This window comes from Talpa europaea, assembly GCF_964194135.1.
Source record: "Talpa europaea genome assembly, chromosome: 12".
Classification (NCBI taxonomy): Eukaryota; Metazoa; Chordata; class Mammalia; order Eulipotyphla; family Talpidae; genus Talpa; species Talpa europaea.
Genome location: NC_140079.1, coordinates 36,568,532 through 36,593,089, shown reverse-complemented (window position 1 = coordinate 36,593,089; position 24,558 = coordinate 36,568,532). Strand labels below are relative to the sequence as shown.

General features: G+C 38.3%; 2 protein-coding genes across 3 annotated transcripts in view; one reads left to right on the top strand and one right to left on the bottom strand.

Moving 5' to 3' along the window:
* Positions 1 to 24,558, bottom strand: part of PDGFD (platelet derived growth factor D) — a gene marked incomplete at its 3' end in the record, with an annotated part of 247,675 nt that overhangs the window by 111,879 nt on the left and 111,238 nt on the right. The window lies entirely within an intron of this gene.
* DDI1 (DNA damage inducible 1 homolog 1) lies at positions 7,042 to 8,751 on the top strand. The gene has a single exon (XM_084251625.1). It carries the CDS (start codon positions 7,062 to 7,064, stop codon positions 8,286 to 8,288), a length of 1,227 nt encoding a protein of 408 aa, XP_084107751.1. The 5' UTR covers positions 7,042 to 7,061; the 3' UTR covers positions 8,289 to 8,751.

Sequence of the window (24,558 nt, the reverse complement as noted above, 5' to 3'; positions counted from 1 at the left end):
GTATATTTCAGTAGATCCACATGTTTTGCTCCCCAGTCTGTCTTTGGTGAATCTTCTCACCTCTGCACTGCTGGCCTACACCCCAATTCTTGTATGCATAAATAAGTAAAAATGAATCTTAAATTCAGTTCCATTGGTCTGTCTATATGGTCAACTAATATTTGACAAAGGAGCAAAGAATATGCACTGGAGCAAATAAAGTTTGTTCAATAAATGGTGCTGGGAACACAGGTTGCTACATGCAAGAGAATGAAGCTTGACCACTACCTCACACCATACACAAAAATCAACTCAAAATGGATTAAAGAACTAGACATAAGACCTGAAACCATAAAATACATAGAAGAAATATAGGCGAAACACTACATGATATGCACCTCAAAGACATCTTTATAGACACATCACCCAAAGCAGTGATAGTGAAGGCAAAGATAAACAGCTGGGACTACATCAAATTAAAGAGCTTCTACACAGCAAAAGAGACGATAACCAAAACAAAGAGAAACCCCACCGACCGGGAGAAAATTTTTGCACACAACACTAATGATACAGGACTGATCACAAAAATCTACAAAGAGCTGATGAGACTCAACAACAAAGAAAATAATACAGTCAAAAAATGGGCAGAAGAGCTAAAAAGAAACTTCTCTGAAGAGGAAATGCAAATGGCCAACAGGCATATGAAAAAATGTTCAACATCACTTGTCATCAGGGAAATGCAAATCAAAACTACAATGAGATACCATCTCACACCAGTGAGAATGGCACATATTAAAAAAACTAGCAACAACAAATGTTGGCGAGGTTGTGGAGAAAAATTAACTCTCCTGCACTGCTGGTGGGCGTGCAAACTGGTCCAACCAATATGGAGAGCTGTGTGGAGATTTCTTGGACTATTAAACATAGAGCTTCCATATGATCCAGCAATTCCACTCCTAGGTATTTACCCAAATGACACAGAAATAGTAATTCCAAAGGGCACCTGCACCCCTATGTTTATAGCAGCACTATTTACAATAGCTAAGCTATGGAAGCAACCCAAATACCCAAAAATAGATGACTGGATCAAGAAGATGTGGTACATATACACCATGGAATATTACTCAGCAATCTAAAAAGATAAACACATGCAGTTTGCAGCAACATGAATGGAGCTATTAGGGATCCTGCTCAGCGAAATAAGTCAGAAAGAAAAAGAAAAATACCGGATGGTCTCACTCATAGCAGGAATCTAGAAAACCTAAATAAGAGACCAGGAAAAAGACTAATCAATACAAAGTAAAAATCAAAATCAACAAGCAACTATAAACAAGAGACACACTATGGAGGAGGGGAGGGGTGGGTAAAGGAAGGACTAGAGTCAAAATAAAGGGGGAGGTGCAATTGTATGGGGAATATAACCAAAACAAAAATGCATACATTGTGAAAAGATGAAAAAAGATGTAAAAATCATATAAAATAAAATATTTAAATAAAAAATAAAACAAACTGGGAAACTCCAAGTCAAAAAAAAATAAAAAAATAAAAGTTTATACGAGTGAGAAAGACAATAACAAGTAAACAGCATTTGCATTTAATAAATGAGAGGAGTGCAATGAAGCATAGCATATTTTTCTCACATCAAGTTTAAACATTTAATTATGAGAAACATGTCATTCTGATCATGATGATCATCACATTTGCATTTTTGGTAATGTACAATTTCTGAGAACAATGTTCTGATTGGTTTTCAGTGGACCCTGACATTTAAAGTGTTGACTCCACTTTTGTCTTTTCTTGGTTAATTAAAGGTTTTGGTCATGGTTATAAAATAAAGCTCTTTCAGTGGCATGTGTAAAAAAATGAATCTTAAAAAAGATTAAGATTAAGATTCTGTGCTAGAACTTTGGGCATCAAGGTGGAAACAGGCTGACATCAATAACAACAACAAAAAAAACTTAATGGAGGAATCTTCTCAAATCACTAGTTTTAATGAAATAAAGACACCATTTCTAAAATAAGTTTATAATAAAGTCTTAATAAAGTTGCTGACTTGGCATTGTCTTCTAGTTGATGTTTTAATCTAACGTATATACAATGGTTCTTGGAGGTTAAGAAACATGCTCAGAAACATGCTCAGAAATGTCTTTTTTTTTTTAAATCAACTATCCTAAAGAGATAGGCACAAAAGAGGTTCTTTAGTTAACATTTTGATATATCTTTAGGGGATTAGGCCAAGTGAAATAAGTCAGAATAACAGAAAAAGACAAATGTGGTATGATTCCACTCATTTGTAGGATACAAAAGATACCAAGAACAAACCCTAAGACCTGACAACAGAAAGGTGGTTGCCAGGGGGATAGGAATGAATAGCAGGGGCGACTGGTTGGTGGTGAATGGTGTCTGGACATTTGGTGATGGACACAGGAGGAAACGTACCCCAGGAACCAATATGGTGTTGTAAACTAATGTTACCTCTATAAAATGTTACCTCATAACTGTCCCCCAACACACAACCCAAATCAATATTCTATAAATTTTAAAGAGCGGTCATACCTTGTTGATTAAATATTAGCATCACATAAGAAGTAACTAGGTAGTTGTTTGTTTTTTTTTTCCATTTTTTGGGACACTACTACCTACCTAAATTCTTATAGATGACACACATTAATAAATAGCACTTCTAACAAATTTCTGACATGGAAAGTTCATGTTGAAGTTATTAAAATGTACGTGAACTTATGAATAGGTAACATTAGAATTTTTAAGTTGTAGTGACAGCATGTTAAGTGATCTGCTTGTTATTATAAAAGAACAAATAATAAAAATTGTTTTTTTTAAAGATTTATTTATTTATACAAGAACCGGGGTACAGGCCAGATGCACAGGAAGGTGAGAGGATTCATCAGAGACAGGGCAGGAAACAGAACAGGCAGACTGACTGAAATACACTGCTGAGGGGAGCAGCAGGAGAGACAGGAGAGGTCTGCCGCTCCATGTGGGATTCTCACCGGCTGGCAGAGATCGAACCCCTGCTGCAGAGGCTGTGGACAGCTTCACAGTGCAGCGCTCAACCGCCTGTGCCACCAGGCAGGCACAATATAAAAATTGTTTGAACTAGTTTCCTCAGTCACAGTTGAATTCAAAACATAAGATCCTACTATTATTACTTTACAATTTTGTGTTACATGGTTCCACACAGCAGAAATAAAATGAAAACATTCTTTTTCTAAACTACATGGAAAGCTAAGAAACAAGTCAACCCACAAACACATAAATCATTTTGATCCTGTTTTTAATTTGCTATGCTAATTTTATTTAATCTATGAATGTTCCCCTCATAAATTATAAGTAATCTTCAAATCTTCAATGAAAAGGTGTGTGTACCGCAGACAAGTAATTTTTATATGATTAAGACATTTGAAAGGATCATAAAGTACAAAGTTAAGCTTTCTCAAGATAAGTATAAATACACATGTGTATTTAGTCTTGGCATGTAGATGTTTTGGAAAAGTAAAAAGTTATCAAGAAATTATATATGTGTACACATACATGTCTGTGTCCAGATGCACATGCAAATATAGACTTGTAAAGTACCTATTTTGAAGAAGTCAAGTTATCAAGAGATTATATTATTTTCAAATATACTATGATTTAAGATGTATCGTTTTCATGATACAATGTTAAAAAAGATAAATAAGGCAATAAATAAAAAGATATCATAAAAATTATCCTTTCTGGAGAGAATTCACCAGAGCCAGAGCAGGGAGCAGAATAGGCAGAAGGACCAAAGTACACTGCTGAGGGGAGCAGCGGGCGGCAGGAGAGGTCTGTGAGCCATGTGGGACCCTCACCGGCAGCTGGGGATTGAACTGGCGCTGCAGAGGCTGCGGGCAGCTTCGCAACCTAGCGCTCAACCACTGTGCCACCGGGGAGGCCCTTACATACTATTTTAATTGCATTTTCAAAATAATGGGAACATGTATTGACTGAGTGTGCACTTACTTTCTCTCAGGTACATGTATATGTGTCATCTGTCCACATTCTGTCTCTTCAGGATGAAGGGGGGAAAAAAAAAACAAAAAACTAGTGTTCCCAGAAGACTGATACACAAAATTCTATGATCTCAAGCATTTTTCAATTACATGTTTATAAATTTATTTAGGAAGTCTTATTATGGCATTTAATCTTCAAAGATGGACAATATTTATCCTTTTCATATAGGAAAACTTCAAATGAGTTATAAAATCTTGAAGTTCCATTAGAGTGTTTTCACCGTGTTTAGTAATCATAATTAACTATCTGAAGAAATGTTACATATGGCAGTTTTGACATAATTTATTGTATTATTCTAAAGCAAATGGAAACATGGTAGAAGAATTAGTTGTTTAATCTAAGAATGCAGTTTTAAATTTTTTTTAAATAAAATTTAGTGTATATTTTTTATTTTGTATATTTCTTACATCATTTTTCATTTTTGCATAATATATGCATTTGCATCTTAGTTATAGTCCCCATACAATTCTACTCCTAGGTATTTACCCAAAGGACACAGAAACATTAATTCAAAGGGCACCTGTACCCCTATGTTTATAGCAGCATTATTTACAATAGGTAAGCTATGGAAACAACCCAAATGCCCAAAAATAGATGACTGGATCAAAAAGACCTGGTACATAAACACAATGGAATATTACTCAAGTTTTAAAATTTTATGTATTTCCTAAATTGAAAACTGCAAATGATGTTCTAGCTGTATTAATAAGTCTCAATTACACTTTATTTTAAAAGTACCACCACACACACATTTGAAGGAAAGAATCAAGACACAGCAAGCTGATATATTTTCTTAACATAATTTGATTATTGAATATGTTAAATAATGCCATTTATGCAGCTACTTTATTTTACATAGGAAATATATTTTATTCTGTAAAGTAAGACATGGTACTTTAAATGTCAACTAAGTGGAACCATCAATTATCTGGTTTTTTGCTGCATTAAGTTCTTATGAAAGGTATTATTGTAGATTTATGCCAAAAAATAACTTTGGGGTTCTTTACTTGGCCAGGATGAAATTTATGTCATCTTTTCTATTTTCTGGCTATTTAGGCTATACAATGAGAATTGATTTTTTGAGTGATTGCCCTGAGACCTTGCAGGAGTTTCACTTATTAAAGAAAGATTCAATTATGCTTCTATATTGTACTTACAAAGAAAGAAAAGGGAATATACTTCACAAGAAAACACTTACAAGAAAAGTTGCAATAACCTTCACTTTCCTAAGTCAGCGCATTAGCTAATTCAGATGGTTCATTTCTTAGTGGCCTGTGCCATAGGGATGTATTAGGAACATTCTATTCTTAAAAGAGTATTTATATATGCTCCTAATGATCTCTGAGTTTATTACATAATCAGAAGAAAATTTTAATTAAAATTTTAGGGGACGAGAACTATACATATAGTATTTAAGTCAACAATAGCGTTGAGTAAAATGAAAGAATTAAATAATAAATACATACAGAGAATGTAAACAGCCCGAGGAAGTTGTGTATATCTGTCCAGATTCTAGGGTGTTTTGTAAAAGGGGTTTAAAGACTAGCTGGATGTCTGGATTAGATCAGCTAAAGGATTCCTGCTCATCCTGACTTCCTGTGACCTCTGGGATGGTGGCAGCTGGTTAGACCTAGTGGAATACTGAAAGTCATACAAATGCAAACTGCCACCAGAAGTTAAAATTACAGCAAATGATAAAACATACCACATAACAATTTTATGTTCAATACCAAGGTAATAGTATGATGGGGGAAAAAAGATGGTAGCTTCTCTTGATGTCAACCAGAATTCTTGCTTTGCCAAAAACAAACAAACAAATAAAAAGCTAAAATTAATCTACAAAATAATACCATGCAGTGCTTAAAACCCCCCAAAGTCTATTATCTTCCTAGCTTATTAAAGGTTTAAAAACAAACTGTCCAAAACTTGATGGTGGTGGCTGGGAGAGCAACTTTGAATCTAAGTCACAATGGCTTCTCATCTGTTCTTAGAAACAAATTTGCATACTATGGTCTCATATCATAGTGGCTCCCAGAGTCAGGAGGAATTTACTGATCTCTGAGTCTCCCCTATGTCCCAAGAAACTCCTTTAAATCAATTAAAATTTTAAAAAAGGCATCATAAACACATACCTCAAAGTCCTTTCCATTTCCTTTCTCTTCATCCTTTTTTTTAATTGTTATTGCTGACTGAAGGGTGGGGGCTGGCATTATTTAAATTCTTTGGATTTATATGACTCTATAAGTTGGCTCCAACCAATTTTTTTCAGCTTAATAGTCTATAATTGAAATCCAGGTTTCAAATTTGGAAATAACAGGCTTTGTCATAAATCCTTGCTTTTGTAATGCAATTCTTTTTGTCTGGAGTCACTCTAGTGTGAAAAATGGACATCCTTCATATCCACCTTTTCTCCTCTGTCCTGCCAGTTCCTCTGTGGAGAATGTGTCTGTAAAAGCACTGAGCTCCACGGTTGCCATGTCCCCACTCACTGTCAGTCTCTCCCACGGATGTGAGATTCCCATGGGCAGGCAGCAAGCCTGACCTATCTCTCAGACCAAGTACACATTAAGCTCTAGGTCTGTAAGAAACAAGGCCTCTTTGGGAAATAAGTATGTAGAATACAATTCTCAAGTGAAAAAAATGAATGTGTATGTGTTCTTTAGGAAACGTTGAAATAACCTTGTTCATCACATGGGTTAAATTGGCTTTGAAGGGTAGCCTTGGAATCCTTTACTCCTGAGTAACTTTGTTTCTAGGGGAATGGACATTCCAAATTCCAAGCAATATACATACAAATGACGTCTGGAACCCACCATGCCACCTCATGCCAGGTGGCCCAGCAGCAGGCACTGAGGCGGGCAGGCAGCCCCAGACTAGTGAGGGTTGCGCCTCTTCCAGAGGTGAATGAATGGAAACGAAAACACCAAATCTTGAGGCACAAGTCAAGCCATCCAGGGAGACCAGCCCCAGCCAGCTAGTGAACAATCTCATGCCCTCTGCCCACCTGGCCCTCCTGGGCCCATGCCATGCTGCTCACTGTGTACTGTGTGCGGAGGGACCTCTCCGAGGTAACCTTCTCCCTCCAGGTCAGCCCTGATTTTGAGCTCCACAACTTCCGAGTGCTCTGTGAGCTTGAGTCCGGCATCCCAGCAGAAGAGATCCAGATCATCTACATGGAGCAGCTCCTCACGGACAATCACTGCTCCCTGGGCTCCTATGGCCTTAAAGATGGCGATGTAGTTGTTTTACTGCAGAAGGAGAATGTGGGACTTCGACCTTCTGGACGGGTATCAAGCCTGCCTCACATAGACTTCACCGGGATAGCCATGCCTGGGACATCCAGCTCCCGGCACCACCAGCACCACCACCATCAGCACCATCAGCACCAGCATCAACGTTCAAAATCAACCCAGCAGTCCCATGGTTTGGCCTCTGGAGAGAAGATGATATCGGCTCCGGGTCTGAACAGCCCCGCCTTGATCCGAAGCATGCTGCTGGCCAATCCCCATGATCTGTCCCTGCTAAAGGAACGTAATCCTCCCTTGGCTGAAGCACTGCTCAGTGGAAGCCTAGAGACTTTTTCTCAGGTGTTAATGGAGCAGCAAAGGGAGAGGGCCCTGCAAGAACAAGAGCGGCTTCGTCTTTTTTGTGCTGACCCATTTGATCTGGAAGCTCAGGCCAAGATCGAGGAAGAAATCCGGCAGCAGAACATTGAGGAGAACATGAATATAGCCATGGAGGAGGCTCCAGAGAGTTTCGGGCAAGTGGCCATGCTCTACATTAACTGCAAAGTGAATGGGCATCCTTTAAAGGCTTTTGTTGACTCGGGTGCCCAGATGACCATCATGAGCCAAGCTTGTGCTGAGAGATGTAACATAATACGGCTGGTGGACCAACGCTGGGCTGGAATCGCTAAAGGAGTGGGCACACAGAGAATTATTGGCCGAGTTCATCTAGCTCAGATTCAAATCGAAGGTGATTTCTTACAGTGCTCCTTCGCTATCCTGGAGGAGCAGCCCATGGACATGCTTCTCGGGCTTGATATGCTCAGAAGACATCAATGCTCCATCGACTTGAAGAAAAATGTCCTTGTGATCGGAACCACTGGCACACAGACCTGCTTTCTTCCTGAGGGAGAACTGCCCCCATGTGCTAAGCTAGTAAGTGGTGCCGGGCAAGAAGACCCTTCAGACAAGGAAGCTGCAAATACTATGAAGCATTCAGTCAAGTATTCAGGACAAAAAAAGCATTGAAATGGGTTATAAACTTGTCATCAATTTGAGGGGGTTTTCAGATCCCCATAACTTATAAGAAGTGAACTCACCGGTAATATAATCATTGGCAAAAAAAAAAAAAAAAAAAAAAGACTCTGTAACAGGTAAACCTGGACTGGGGACTGAGTTCTCAGATCTGTCACAATGTAAATCATGGTGCACAGTGGCTTGCTCTTGACCCATCTTCAATTTCCCTCCAAAGATTATTGAGCTTCATTTGGGAAGGCTCTGAGGCTCCAACTAATTTCCAGATAATTCATGAAAGGAACACCATTCTTCCTCTAGACACACTGTCCTAATGGATTTTAAGGTGGCTTGTCTAAGCCACTGACAGTTACTCACACGTGTTTGGGACATCCCAAGGGCCAGTTTACTCATTTTTTCACACCTTCCTTTCCCCTGCACTCCACTGGAGTCAGGTTTGCCTCTCAGATCTATTTTTACCCTATTTGAGGAAGCAGATTTTCTCCTAGAATGTCCTAAAATAATTTCTCCTTCCACATTCATAGAAAGCCTGATTGTAAAATCAACGCAATTAAGTAGACTTTTCTGAAGTTAAAATGTTCCTTGGAAGTTTGGTGGTTGTGTTGAGGGGTAGTGGGAGGTAAGGGTAGCCAGAGGTTCAGGTTCCCCAATTTTAATTTCAATTAGATCATCTCTTTTTTTTTTTCTCTTTTGGTTAAAAGAATATCACTGTTGAATTGAGATTTAAAATCTGAATTTTGAAGGCCTCTTCAGCCCTCTGATTCATTACTACAAAGTAATTCTCTAAAGCTGCCAATGGCAGGAAATGGGAGATCCGAGACTCAGTTACAAGCCAGGGCTAAAACACAGGGCAGAAATATTACAGTTGCCTGAGGCCATCAGACTCAGAAAATAATTTCAGGGCAGTAATGCATTAAAATAGTGGATTCAAAGTCCAGAAATATATGTTTTGGGTCTAGCTCTATATTACTTAGGAAAATCAGTTCACATATTTTATAACTTAGCTTCTCATCTAATTGTTTCTGGGGGGACAGCCACTTTAATGTACTAAGACTACCTTATGATCTAGGATATCCTTGGAGTTACTCTGTTTCGCAATAAAGTCTAAAGCCACTCAAAAGTATTTCTACAGGCTACAGAATGAAAAAAAAAATCCACTATAATTTCTTGTTTCTAAGTTTGAGCTGAATTCTATAATTGCCTAGCTTCCAATAAATTGGTCTTCATTCTTCCTTCTGCCAAGAACACATTTAAAATTCCTCTGGCATGAGAATCCTTCTAATATATGAAATCGATGTCATTTTAAATATTCTCTTTTGTAGGCATCCATCAGATCTTTATGCCTCAAAGGACAAATCTGGAACCACCAAAAAATTCTGTCATGTTCTATTAGGCATATTCCAGCTTCTAAAATATTAGTAGAATAAATGAATGGGTCAATTTAAAACACTTATTGAATTTAAAAGCAATGATCTCAAGGAAAAAAATCAATAAATAGTGAATTAATTAAACAATAACCATATTGATTATTTTTAACATCATTGTATTACACATCATTTTAAAAATTAGTTTCATGGATTTCAAGTCTTGACTCAAACCTGTCTATACTTGAATAGACCTCAATCAAATTTTAAACTCATTAGTTTTAGTAAAAGGCAACATTATTTTCAGGTCTACTATGTAAATCAGGTTCTATGCAAGGTATTCAGTATATGTGCCTGCCGTTAGTCCTCAAACTAGACCTTCAAAAAAGTTATCCATTGACCCCATTGTACTGATGGGAAATTCTAGGCTCAGAATTATTACAAAAGATCCAAATATGCAAAGTTTGACTCTTTTAAAACTTTTTTTTGATGATGATCTATAATTTGTGACCCAGTTTTACACCATACACACACACAGATACACACATACCTGTCTCTGAAACAAAAACAGTCTTGAAGTATCATAAAATGCTTTATATTTTCTTAGTCTCTTTCTTTGAAAAATAACACCGTATTATTTAAAACAAGTCTCACTACTTAATAGTAGTCTACCAATGTTTCCTTATCTATAACTTGAAAAACAGTGACAGAGCTACCAGACTGCCTTTAGATTGAAGTCTTTCACCAAATTCTTTCACCATGTAACCTTCTTTACCTGACATATTTTAATTCTAGATACAGGTACAAAATAACAAAATTTCACTTTACAAAAACTACCAAAATACTACCAGTAAAAACCAGAGTAACAATAATTGGAATATATTAAGTATTTATCAAACCCCATGAATCAAGCACTAAGCCAGTTTTTTTTTAAGATTTATTTATTTATGCATACAAGAGGTGGGGTACAGGCCAGAGATGTGGGGGGTGAGAGGATTCATCAGAGACATGGTGGGGAACAGATTGACTGAAGTACACTGCTGAGGGGAGCAGCGGGCGAGTCAGGAGAGGTCTGCTGTGCCATGTGGGTTGCTCCCTGGCTGGCCAGGGATCAAACTCATGCTTGCAGAGGCTGCGGATTGCTTAATAGTGTGGTGCTTAACCCCTTGCGCCACCAGAGAAGCCCAAAGCCAGGTTTTTATAAACGTAAAACTAAGAAGTTAATAGAACAAGACATCAAGGTGCTTACAGTCTAGTAGGCATATGAGACAATCTTATTATCAACTACAAAAGGGTGGACATGGAATTAGTAATATATTGGTGCAAATGAGGAGTAAATTTTAATTGGGGTTGGGGTTATTTTATTTTTTTAAAAATTTGATTACTTTTTTCTTTTTATTTTAAGATGTATTTATTTATACAAGAACTGGGGTACAGGTCAGAGGTGCGGGAGGGTGAGAAAATTCACCAGAGACAGAGCGGGGAGCAGAACAGGCAGATGGACCAAAGACACTACTGAAGGGAGCAGTGGGCAAGGCGGGAGAGGTCTGCTGTGCCATCTGGGTTTCTCCCTGGCAGGCCTGGAATCGAACCCACACTGTGGAGGCTATAGACAGCTTCACGGTGCGGCACTCAACCTGCTGCACCACCGGGAAGGCCCAGGTTATTTTTAAAATAATAAACAAACCAGTAAAATGCACTTCCAATATTTAAAAAATGACTATTACATGGGCCTCCCCTGGTGGCACAGTGGTTGTGCGCTGGGTTGCGAGGCTGCCCGCAGCCTCTGCAGCACCAGTTCGATCCCCGGCCACTGGTGAGGGTCCCACAAAAATAAACAAACAAACAAACAAACAAATAAATAAATAAATGAAAAATGACTATTACAGATGCTGGAAAAACAAGCAAACTTAAATCTCTGAAAGTTCAGGTTGCTAATATACATTTCTACTATGAATTGCTACCTGGATGTTAATCAACAAATGCTCATTTTTTTTTCCTCTTCCAATTAGAAATTATGATAGACTATATGGTGAACTAGACATAACCTAAAAACCAAGCTATGTAAAAAATCATTTAAGAGCTTGGTTTCACCAAATGTCCATTTATTAATACACATCCATATTACCTAAAAGAAAATCAGTATGTTGAGTCGCCCTGGTGGCAGAGCGGTTGGGTGTTGGGCTGTGAAGCTGCCCTGCAGCCTCTGCAGCACTGGTTCAATCCCCAGCTGCCGGGTGAGGCTCCCACATGGTGGGGCAGACCTCTCCTGCAGCACTGGCTGCTCCCCTCAGCAGTGTATTTCGTCAGTCTGCCTGTTCAGTTCCCCGCTCTGGCTCCGGTGAATTCTCATACCCTCCGCGCTTCTGACTGTACCCAGTGCTTGTATAAATAAATAAATAAATCTTTAAAAAAAATCAGTATGTTGATAAGGGTGCATTTCAAGTTCACAGTGATGCATCTTCTGCAGTTAAACTCAAAGACTGATGTCTAAGATTAGTAGACCATATAATCTTAACTTCTTAATAGACCAGATTATTAATTTTCTCTAGTTTCTAAGGGAAAACTCAGACCTCTAACAGAAAAAGACACATGGATATCTGCATGTATGAATTCATCTTTACTGCAAGTACTAAAATGTTGCCTTTCTAAGACAACATTGCACTTCTCTTGAAAGAGTGACCATTTGCTGACACCCAACATTCTGTACAAACTGAGTAAATGACTAGAGAGTGATCTGGGATCATAACAGGAAGCTCTTGAAGATACTGATCAATGTGAACATGCATACATTCATAGTTTTTTTTTTTTTTAATGTTAACAGCTGTCTTGAAAACCAAGAAGAAAAGAAGTAGAGGAGGAACGATGAAAAGAAAAAAAATCCTAGAAATTTGGATTGAGTCTTGGTTAATTTTTACAAATTAAAATCTCATTTTAAGAGTTGGGTTATATGATAGGTGGGGACTGGGAAGAGACACGGAAATATAGGTTAAGTTGTAGCCTTTAAAAAATTTAAAAGACCAGTTGGCAAAACTAGAAAAATATTCAAAGTAAAAGATTCAAAAATAATATTTAATTTACGGCCAAATCATGAAACATAGAATGTAAGCTCATGGGCATGAACTCTTGCTCCTCATTTTGAGATGCTGACTACCACATGCAGGATTTTTGGACAGCAGATGTTTTTATTTTTATTTTTTTTCATTTCAAGGTCACACTTTAAAGCTTTTTAACATGTTCACAGAGTTGTGTAACCATCACCATAATAAATTTTAGAATATTTTCACACAAAATAAATTTCTTTTCTATTAGTAGTTACTCCATATTCTTCCCTCCCCACAGCCCTAGAAAACCAATCTACTTTATGTCTCTGTGGATTTGCCTATTTTAGGCATTTCATGTAAGTAAAATCATAGAATATATGGCCTTATGTAACACCTTGGTGGTGGGTGTGGTGTGGTAAAATGCATCTGAGGAGGTGTGATTCCAGGCCTCTGAATCACAGTGTTGTAAACCAATATAAAACAATAAAGAACTGCTGAGTCAAAAAAAAATCATGCTAAGTGGATAGCATTTTATTGAGCACCTGCTGTGTGGCTGGCACTGTTTAGGTTTTGGATTTCCTCAATGCAACAACAGTTCCCTGGTGTTCAAGTAGCTCTTTGAACTGAAGTCAATCTGTTATCCCAAAGAGGAGTCATTCAGAGACCCTTTGAGGTGACCCAGCTATAGAACCAGAATTAGCATACAGTAGAGCCTCAGGCCCCACATGAAGGTGAGTGTGTGGTCTTTTAAAGCTTTGACTCAGAGTGGCGCTGTGTTCCACCTGCTTCCTAGTATGGGCATGATCTAGGAGAAGGGCCAGGCAACTGGAAACAAATACTTCTCACAGAGCAAATGGAAACAGCCTGGGGCTTACATAATGGATGAACTACCAGTAATACAGGCAAAATAAATGAGCTCCGAGAAATGAGTCAGATTGATGCAACATTTGTCACATAATAAACTCTAGGGAAAAAAGAAGTAGGATTGTTCTGGACAATGAGATACCAACCAGATGGCAATATATAAATACTTAAGCACTTACAGAAACTAGAATGGGATGCCAAATCACTAACAAAAATCACCAAGTTCTGAGATTTTTCTGGGGTGAGCATAATCCTGTCTGTAATGAAGATATACTTTAGTCCTCAGGATTTTAAGTGAGGCATATAGTACCTGTTTAATAGATATTAGATATCATGAATGAACAGACAAAGTCACCCATTATTAATAAGCTGATAAAAGTATACTTTTAATTTAATTAGTTTTCATATAAAATAAGTAAAGTGGAATTAAATCATACCTAGGTAGTAAGATTATCTTTGTAAAATGAGGATAAACCTGTCCTGGGTTAACAACATAATTGGTATTTACATGTGTTGATTTAAAAGTATATGATACAATAAATAAAAATGAAAAAATAAAAAGGTGCTTTTAATTTGGTAAGGTTGCCAACTGTTGCACTCTAAGAGCAAGTTAAGTGACATTTAACTAAGCAATGGCTATGTGATCCTAGTTTGTCTGGGACAGTTCTGGTTTTAAAACTGATTGTCCAGTCGGGCCTCCCCTGGTGGCGCAGCAGTTGAGCGTGGGGCTGCGAAGCTGCCCGCAGTCTCTGCAGCGCCGGTTCCATCCCCGGCCCCTGGCGAGGGGCCCATATGGCGCGCAGACCTCTCCTGCTGCACCTGCTGCCCTCCTCAGCAGTGTGTTGTGTTTCATCAGTCTGCCTGTTCTGTTCCCTGCTCTGGCTCTGGTGAATTCTCTCACCCTCCCATGCTTCTGACTGTACCCAGCACTTGTATAAACAAATAAATAAGTAAATCCTAAAAAATAAAAAAAATAAAAAAACCTGATTGTCCAGGGTCCTGGCAACTCCATAAATTGCAGGCAAAGCTGAATAGTTGGTCACCCTAAAAGTGCTGGAGGTGGATTTTTAATTAAAAGCACGTGGACATACTTTGGGCACCTTCTAAACAGGATGCAAATTTAATAGGGCTGACTGATCAAAGATCTATTTTATCATTATATGATCAAATGTTGAAAGTAGAATGCCTAATAATGTTACTTAAACTCCTTCATTAAAGATTTCTGCACTGGAAAATTACTTATTTAAGATATAAAGCTACATTTCAGAAGAAATACTAAAATAATTTGATGGGAAAACACTATGCTTTTTATCAAGAAAAAATCCACAATATAACTGAAGTGGATGAAAGAGTGTTAATTTTAAAGACTCTGGAAGTGGTATATAGTTACACAACTGAAAAAATGAACTGAGTGCAGACTGATGTCAGAAAATAGGAGGATGTGGTATTCAAAATAAATATTTAAATTATCTATGAACTTGGATTATCTGTTAGCTAAAAAAGCACCAACAAAACAAAATAAAACCATTTCCACACTTAGGGTAAGATAGTGATTGACTGAATGTAAGCCTCAAAGTAAATCCTAGCTATTGACTTTTTAAGGGAATCTCTGAACAAAGAACCAGAAACCAGAAAGAATCACAAATAAATAATGATATTACTCTGACATTTAAGTTGGCATCAAGCTATGGAAGGCCCATGTGCAAGCAACAGAATGTGAGGAAGCACTGCAAAATGGGAGAGGTATAAAGATAAGCATATTGTCCATGAAGAACTAAGCTTGTAGACTGCAGGTAACATCTAGAAGCAACTCTGCTGAGAATCAGGGCAGGGAGATGAAGAAACCCCATGATTCTTCAGCAGAAGCTGCAAAGGGTTGGGGCTGGGAGGTAAGGAGAGACAGATCTGAACAGATTGAAATGTTGCCATGGAAACAGGGGCCTGCGATGGTTCTAAGGGACAGCAGGTCAGCCACCACCATCCAGTGTGCCAAATAATGTGACAGACACACAAAATGACAAAGTGAGCCCTTTATCTCTGTCTCTGGAAGGAGAATGAAACCTGTGCCCTAAGTAGTTTCACAAAATCAAGGAAGGTTGCAGAGATGGGTTGAAGTCAGCAATTTAACATGAGAAGCACACAGGCAACTTCTGTCACCATCACAACCAGTTCTTCAATTTATTGCTTAAAAACTTTGCTCCTAGCCTTCCTCATCAAGAACTTAGTATCAGAGGCCTCCCCTGGTGGCACAGCAGTTGAGCGCTGGGCTGCGAAGCTGCGGCGCAGCCTCTGCACACCAGTTTGATGCCTGGTTCAATCCCCGGCCTCCAGCAAGGGTCCCACATGGCGCACAGACCTCTCCTGCTGCCCGCTTCTCCCCTCAGCAGTGTACTTCGGTCCTTCTGCCTGCTCTGCTCCCCGCTCTGTCTCTGGTGAATTCTCTCACCCTCCCGTACTTCTGACTGTACACAGTGCTTGTATAAATAAATAAATATTTAAAAAGATTTAGTATTAAATGATATTAAGAAAACATTTCCACACATATATGTATATATATGTATATATACATATGTGTGTGTGTGTGTATATCTATCAGAAATAATTATATGAAGTTAAAGCAACAGATGGGCAGTTTGAGTAAAACAGAAACAAAGATACTGTCTGTTTAAACACTGCCAATTGCCATCACTTGGTCCCCAAAGTGGTAACTGACAGAAAACAATCTCATTGATATTCCATAAGCCCTAGGAGTTTATTCTCCCATATGGTGAGGTCTCCACTGTCAAAGCCTCATTCTATAATGACTCTTAAGTGTCTGGTCTGAAAGTATCTTCATTAGTGCAAGAAACTAAAGCAGTACTTGCTCTTTTTCTCTAAGTGTTTAATAACTAAGAAATTCATTTTAGTTTTATTGAAGATGCTAGAAGCGTTCCATGCTACCCAACGATTCTCAGTGACTAAGTTTTAAAGCCATTTTTTAAGTCATTTAGCAAAAAAAAAAAAAAAAATCCCAAAGAACAGTAAAAATATACTTTTAAATATGTTATCCTTCTGAAAAATATTTTAGACATATTTCAGATTGCAGATAAATTGCTACAGGGGCACAGCAGCACTAAAACTTTCCACAGATTGAGAAGGTCTAAATAACTTGGCAGCCGACTGAATGGAAGAGTTAATGACCTCTTGGAATTCTGGAGACTGGGTTAATGATTCACCATCCTTTTGGTGAGATGCAATGAAGAACAGGTGAAAATGATTGGTTGGATTAAGTATATCCTATTCATTTAGGATTAAGCAAAATGATTCAAGTACATGGCCAGTTTAAATCTGCTATATGTTTGATACTGACAAGGAAACACTCATTTATTCGTCTATCCTGATACAAATGAATAATCTAGTGCACAATTTTGAGAGGACTACAGAGATTTCTGAAATTCATATGATTAGTGAAAACCTGAGTATTTCTTTTGGAAAAGCATATTCCAACTATTCTTGGCTATTTTTCATATACCCTAAAAAGCACAGACATTTTCTTTATACCCTAAAAAGCAAAGACATTCAAAAGCTCTATTTCTTGGAGATTTTAATTTGAGGATGCCAACAAGCTGACCACAGGAATCTGGTCCCTAGGAAAAAAATAAAAATACAACTCTAAAAATATATTAAGGGACAAATGCCTAAAAATGTTTAAAATTTTATAGAAATAAAACATTAGAACTACAATTTTACTTGTCATTCAGTGATTTTTGCTATTTTCTTCCTCAATTGAACAAACACAGTTCTTTTAATTTATTATTGTTCTGTGTCCTAGTTTGCCTCAACCATTTTACATCTTCTTGTTCTCTCTATGATGTCCAGATAAGTGAAAAGGTATAACACAAACCAACCAAATGGGAAGGTTATCAAAACCCTACTGATAGCTTGGCAGATATGAACATTTTATTTTACAACTGTTCTAAGTCACTTTAATCCATGAAAGACTAATTTTTGTTCCTGATTCAGGCCCATTCTCAAAGTTATCTTGTTTTCAGGACATACAAATTTAAGAGTAAATCCAATTAGTGGCAAATTATTCACTTGTTCATTCAAGGAGTCATGAGTCAACAAGGCAGCAGGCACTGCTAAAACTGCAGGAGAAAAGTCATGGTACACACAAAAGATACAGTAGTTGCCTTCTGACTTTATTTTTCCAAAGGAAGTTTCAAACAATGATTAAAATAACAACACTAGGGCCTCCCTGGTGGCACAGGCGGTTGAGCACCTCACTGTGAAGCTGTGTGCAGCCTCTGCAGTGTGGGTTAGATCCTAGACCACAGGCGAGAATCCCACATGATGGGGTAGACCTCTCCTGTCTCACCCGCTGCTTCCCTCAGCAGTGTATTTCATCAGTCTGCCTGTTCTGTTTCCCACTGTGTCTCTGGTGAATCCTCTCACCCTCCCACACATCTGGCCCGTACCCTGGTTCTTGTATAAATAAATAAATAAAAAATATAACAACACTATAATCTATTACTTACATACATAGTACTTACTAGGTGAGTCATTTATTCTAAGCATGTCATAACACATTTTATCTTGATAACAATATATAAGCATTAAAAAATACCCCAATTTAAAAGGTAGGACACAGGAGAACAGAAAGATTAATAGACCAAGGTCATACAGCTAGTAAGTGACTACACTTTGGGATCCAGAGTTTAAGTGTTTAATTGTTCCATCATATACCTCTCAATAACAGCACAAAACTACACATACAATGTCAAGCAGAGACACATCCTATGAATAAGAATAAAGCTCCACATGAGAGGTCTTCGGAGGAGGCATTATATATTTGAGGATACACCTGGGCGATGAGAGAGTGGAAGTCTTGAAAAGACTTGGACAGAAAGCACTTCAGAAGAAGAACCAATTGGGGCAAAGACCCTAAGGCAGAAACACTGGAGAGTCAGGAAAGAGGTTGAAAGTCAGTGGAGTGAGGGAATATTCTAGAAGGAGCTGGATATGTATGGCCTTGCAGTTCTATATAAAGGGTTTGGATTTCATCCTACGTTTTGTAGAAAGCCATTTTAGGGATTTAATGAAGGGAGAGACATTTTATTTTCTTTTTTTAAAACTTTTCTCTGGTTGTGTTGTTAAAAACAGAAGGCTGAGGGTTGGATCCTTGAGACATCATTGTCTAGAGCTAAGCAGAGGAAGGACCATAAAGGATTCCACAAAAGTCACTGATGAGGCAGGAGGGACAAAAAACATGTCTAGGTAGCCAGGTGGAGAAAACATATCCTGATCTACAGTGTATAAAATGTCTGAGGTTGGGAAGAGGGCTGGGCTGGTCCTGGTGTTTGGGGTGACTCTGTGGGTGTGCCAGGAGGGAAAGCTTGGTGTGAGAACTGGGCAGCGCCAAGTAGTAATACTTCTCTCAGCAACGGGTTCTTTCAGGAAAATGGAGAACCCCATATAGGAAGCAGGGGCCTGAGAGCATTTCTTTTGTTTACATCAAGAAAACTGAGAAGGTGGTAGACCTGCTCTATGTAGAGGCCCCCAGAAAAGTGTGGGGCACTTTGAGTAGTCCCAGCGGCTACTAGCTTCTAGAATTAGGTCTGGGTGTGATCTGTGTCTCTCAGAGATTGTCCCTCAAAACAAATGACTGTTTACCCCAGTGTCCCCACCTCTGGTGAAAAATGGGGAACAGTGACCACACCAGCCATCCTCTCACCTCAGGTTCTACTGGCAACTTCAGATGCTGATGTTGGGGAAGCTTGCTGATGTTGGAACAAACTGCACACCCAATGACCCCCTCCCTGCCACCATCATTCCTTACCCTCGTCCCCCAGGCACTCTTTAGACTTAAATCAGGCTTTCAGTCTGGTAAAGTGAACAGCGGCATTTGCCCTGGTTATTTATTTTCTTAGGCCTTAGAGATACCAACTAGTGGGAGAGTCTACAGATTCCAGCAGGAAAAAGAAGAGCAGGAATAAATGAAAACTCAGCCCTTCTTTCTTGCATAACCATGGTTACTAATACTTAGAAAAAATCACACAGAAGACCTGTAAGCAAGAGCACCTGAAAGTAGAAGAGAAAGTTTGGAACTAAGTTATCACCTGGCATTAGATAGCATCTTACTACCAAAAAAAAACAAGAAAAATTAATTTTAATTGTGTTGACCATGAGGCCTCCAACATGAACTGAGAATTAGTTGACAAGGACAGGCAATTAATAAAGGCAACTTATCAAATTCTACACAAGTGGGGTGCTGTCTGCATAGCTGGCAGTGACTTCTCTAGCTGACACCTTCATTAATGATGTGTAAGGGGAAAACTGGCACATCAGTGCATTTTCACAAATGATTCTGCCACGGGAGCTCTTGCAAGGCAACTTCCAACATCACAGTAGTGACTTAAGTAGAAATGAATATACAACTTCCTGGAAAGATCTTAAATGCAAGGCAGACAATTATTCAGTGAGATAACAGATAGATGAAGAAATTCTACCAGGCAAATGTAAATAGTAGTATAGTGATTTCTGAAAAAAATTAAAAAGTCAGTGATGATAAAGTTCTCAAAGAGTTTTATTACTGACATTTATTGAATAAAAATGCCTGCCAGATAATATTAACACTATTGCTTAATCTATAGAAGGTGATCAAATATAGCAAAAATATACCAAATAACCAAAAGTATAATGTGTTTTTGTTTGACTTAATATTTTTTAATTTGTTACTATTTTTTCTAGGTACAATTCACACAGCAAAATCAGAAAAGTCAACAATTTTGTGGCAATTAATACTGTCACAATGTAGAACAGCCACCACCTCTGTCTAGTTCCAAAACAATCTTGTCTCTCCAAAAAAGAAACGCTAAACACTCTTTAGTAATTAATCCAGTTTCCCTTTCCTTCCTGCCCTGGCCACTCACCAACGTGTGTGTGTGTGTGTGTGTGTGTGTGTGTGTTCTCTAGGGATTTAGGTACCCTGGATATTTCATCTAAATAGAATCATATAATATGCAATCGTTTATATCTGGCTTCATATACTTAGGATCATGTTTCCAAGGCTAATCCACCTTGACACATGAACGAGAACTTCATTCCTGTGACTGCAGCCAATGTGCTTTTGAATTATAAGGCTAATTTCAAAGTAAGGCATGGACCGGTCTCTCAGTTCTGAGCAACAAAACCCAGACCCCAGCAGAAATCCAGCAAATGCCAACCTTTCCTATGAGCACAACTCTTAGAAAAGAGCAAACAAGAATTTATTTTTATGAGTTTTACTTTCCAAAATCATTCATGAGACTCAAGAGTGACTGTTAACAGACCCCTTCTTTACTTCTTAAGTGATGACTAGACCTTTACTAATGAGGCAGTAAATTTCATTAATTATTGGTGAGCTGAAAGCTTCAGAATTCTCTAGCTGGGACTCCCAAATGTGTGTTGAGTGATTTACAGCAGGAATCAAGAGACTGGGACTTCCCTGATATTGCCTGTTGGTTCTTTTCTGTCCCACTAGGGTAAAGGCGATATGGGTGACATCAGCAGAAGATGCTCTCTCTTTTCTGGTGATAATCACATTTCTTTTTTTTTTTTAGATTTATTTATTCATGCATACAAGAACCAGTGTACAGGCCAGATGTGCAGGAAGGTGAGAGGATTGACCAGAGACAGAGTGGGGAATAAAACAGGAAGACTGACTGAAATACACTGCTGATGGGAGCAGCGGGCAAGTCAGGAGAGGTCTGCTGCGCCATGTGGTATCTCCAGCCAGCCCGGATCCAACTCATGTTGCAGTGGCTGCAGAGCACTTCACAGTGTTGCGCTCAACTGCCTGCGCCACCAGGGGAGGATGACAATCACATTAATTCTCAGAGACACCATGAACCAGCATCTAAACTGGTTTTCCTGTCCCACACTGGGGCTGGTGGAAGGGGTAGTTTTTGTATGAAATATATTCAGTGGGCTATTGAAATAAAACAGAGATCCCCCTTCTTCATTTTTATATCTATATCCCTATCCTGAGGGATATTTGTTCTAGAATTTCTATACTTTTATTCACTGTCTGATGCAGTGAAGTAATTTATGAGATAGAATATTGGTGATAACTGTAATTTTCCTGCTATGATTTTAACTCATACTTTTCCTATTATTTGGTTTATACACTTGTGATTGTGATTTAACTGAGCAAATACCTTTTTAAATTATGAAACTTGTAGTGGTGACTTCTTAGGAACTTAAGTCCACTGAACTGAAGTGGGATAGCAATTTAACTTGATTTTCTAACCATGTCTTTGAGAGAAAAAAAATAGGCCCTTTTTATATTGCAAAAGTTTCCAGAAAGAATACTAAGAAGCTGAGAGCCCATTTACAATGTACAAATTTTCCTCCAGGGGAACATTATTTTGTTCTCTCTTGTATTTTATATATTTTTTTATTATTTTTTTAAGAGGCATGTATTATTTATTTGTTTGTTTGTTTGTTTATACAAGCACTGGGTATAGTCAGAAGCGCGGGAGGGTGAGAGAACTCACCAGAGCCAGAGCGGGGAGCAGAGCAGGCAGAAGGACCGAAGTACACTGCTGAGGGGAGCAGCGGGCGGCAGGAGAGGTCTGCGCGCCATGTGGGACCCTCATCCGGAGGCTGGGGGGCAGCTGGGGATCGAACCAGCGCTGCAGAGGCCGCGGGCAGCTTCGCAACCCAGTGCTCAACCGCTGCACCACTGGGGAGGCTCTCTCTCTTGTATTTTAGACAGCTAAAAGCACTATGCTAAATAACTGAAATTTAACTCTTTGCTTTTGTCTACCTTAAAACTGTATTATTTTTCACTGAGTGAAAATTGGTTTACAACACCGTATATGATTTGAGGGTATAGATTCACACCTTTTTAGAACTCTGAATTGCTTGTATTTTTATAAATGTGCATTTTAAAAACTAGTCCTTTTATTTGCTCACTTAATTTAAATGAGGTGGTAATTAATTCCCACAAAAATTGAGAGTTGTCCAAAGAGCTTCTAGAACATAATCAGATTACTACAAAAATGTGCCTAATCAGCATACTATTCCTAGGAAAGTTGCTAAATATCTATAATAGCTATAAACTGAAGACAAATTATTGACACCCTTTAATATAATTGCAGTCATCTATAAAACCAAATTGCATTTACATAAAAAAGCAAATTTTCAGGGCCAAATCAGTTATTTGGAACATGGTTTATAATAGAAGATGCAGAACAGAATGGCGAATATTCAACAGAGGAGGATTTTATAAACACTGGCATCATCTAATGAAATTGAATCAGATATGATGCAGGGAAACAAAACAACACATGCTTGGTGTAAAATGAGATGTATCTCTAAAATTGGATGGAATAATGCCCCAAACTTCCAAGGCTTCCAAATGGCAGGACAGGCTTAGTTATGATGGTACTTTGCCATATAAGACATAAAAGAGATTTACAGTGTAGTGAGAGGCAGAACAGAGACATTTATGAAGGCAGAAGATTCATGAATGATAAAAGAAGCAAAAGAGAGACCAACAAAAGTAGAGACCTGGTGCTTTTCACAAGACCCTCTTGCTGGAAGCCCTCATGCCTGCCATTCTGGAAGACCACATTGAGAGAGACAGGGGTCTCCAGAGAGCTCAGTTCCCAGTATTGCAACAGCAAACACTGGAACACAGAGAGCACATGTTTACTTCATAACTGCATTTTGACCACTGGGACATGATTACTGGAGAGGAGGAAACCATCACGGTTCTGGAAGATACAGCTCTGGTAAAATGACAGCTGCATATTTGTATAGTATCCTTCATCATAGTAGCCTTCATAACTGCCTATTCAATGTTGTCATTCACACATACACTGATGACTTACCAGAGACGGAGCTTCCACTTCTTAATTCTGCCCAATGTTGATCAAAGAGCAATGAAATAATCTATTTGCCCCATTAAACGTGTGATCATTTAAAAGAAATAGGGCAACCATAGCAGGAAAATAGTCAAACACATAGATGAGAAATGGGTACGATACATGAACGAGTGCTCAATCACATTAGTAAGAGAGTAAACACAAAGGCAAGGAGGTCTCCCTTGTATCATCAGACTGGCAAAAGCTTTGGATAAGGTTATTAGAATAGAAAGGGAGAAATCAAGGTTAAAATGCAGAAGAGTAAACAGGAGAGGAGAGAGCAAAGACAGCAACCAGAGAGAATGGTTTCAAATTGTTTCAGGGGAAGAGAAATAGTGCAGTAGTGAGAGGAGAATGGAAGGGGGAAGGAAGTGTTTGTTCTTAGATGGGAGATATATAAGCAAGTCGAAATGCAAAAGGATGCCACTAGTGAAGTTAGAGATAGAGGAGATGAAGGTGACAACGGGATGCGATTCCTGAGACAAGATGACTTTGAAGCTCAGGTGGAGGGATATGTCTTAGGCTCAAATGGAGCAAATACCTCAACTTCCTTAACTCAATGAACTAAACAACACAATGCAAATAGTATGTGGCTCATAAATGTCCATAGATGTTAATTTCACGTTTTTGATGCAAACAGTATCTGGGACTACCAGTGGCTTTTACACAAATGTCATATATGTTCAGAAATAAATTCTCTGATAGGGGAAAGGCTGTGCTACTCCATTGGAAAACATCAATTCATTTCAAAGAATTTATTTATAATGAATTAAAATAATTAAAATAATACATAATTATACGTATAGATTATACATGCACATATGTAAATACATATACATAATAGATGTAAGTGTGTATATATAAAATATTGATACATATATACACAGTTTGGCAAACAGACTCAGCAACAAGTATTTATTGGAAAGAACGTAGATTTCATAGTCACACAGATGTGTGAATTCTGGTTCTGTCACTTTCTAACTCATTCATTGCTGTATATTTGACATTTACTATAGGGATGCCTTAATAAATACTTGTTGAAAGAATAAAGGCAAAGTTTCTTGAATGCTGGTTCCCTTCTTTTAAATGGAAGTAATACTAC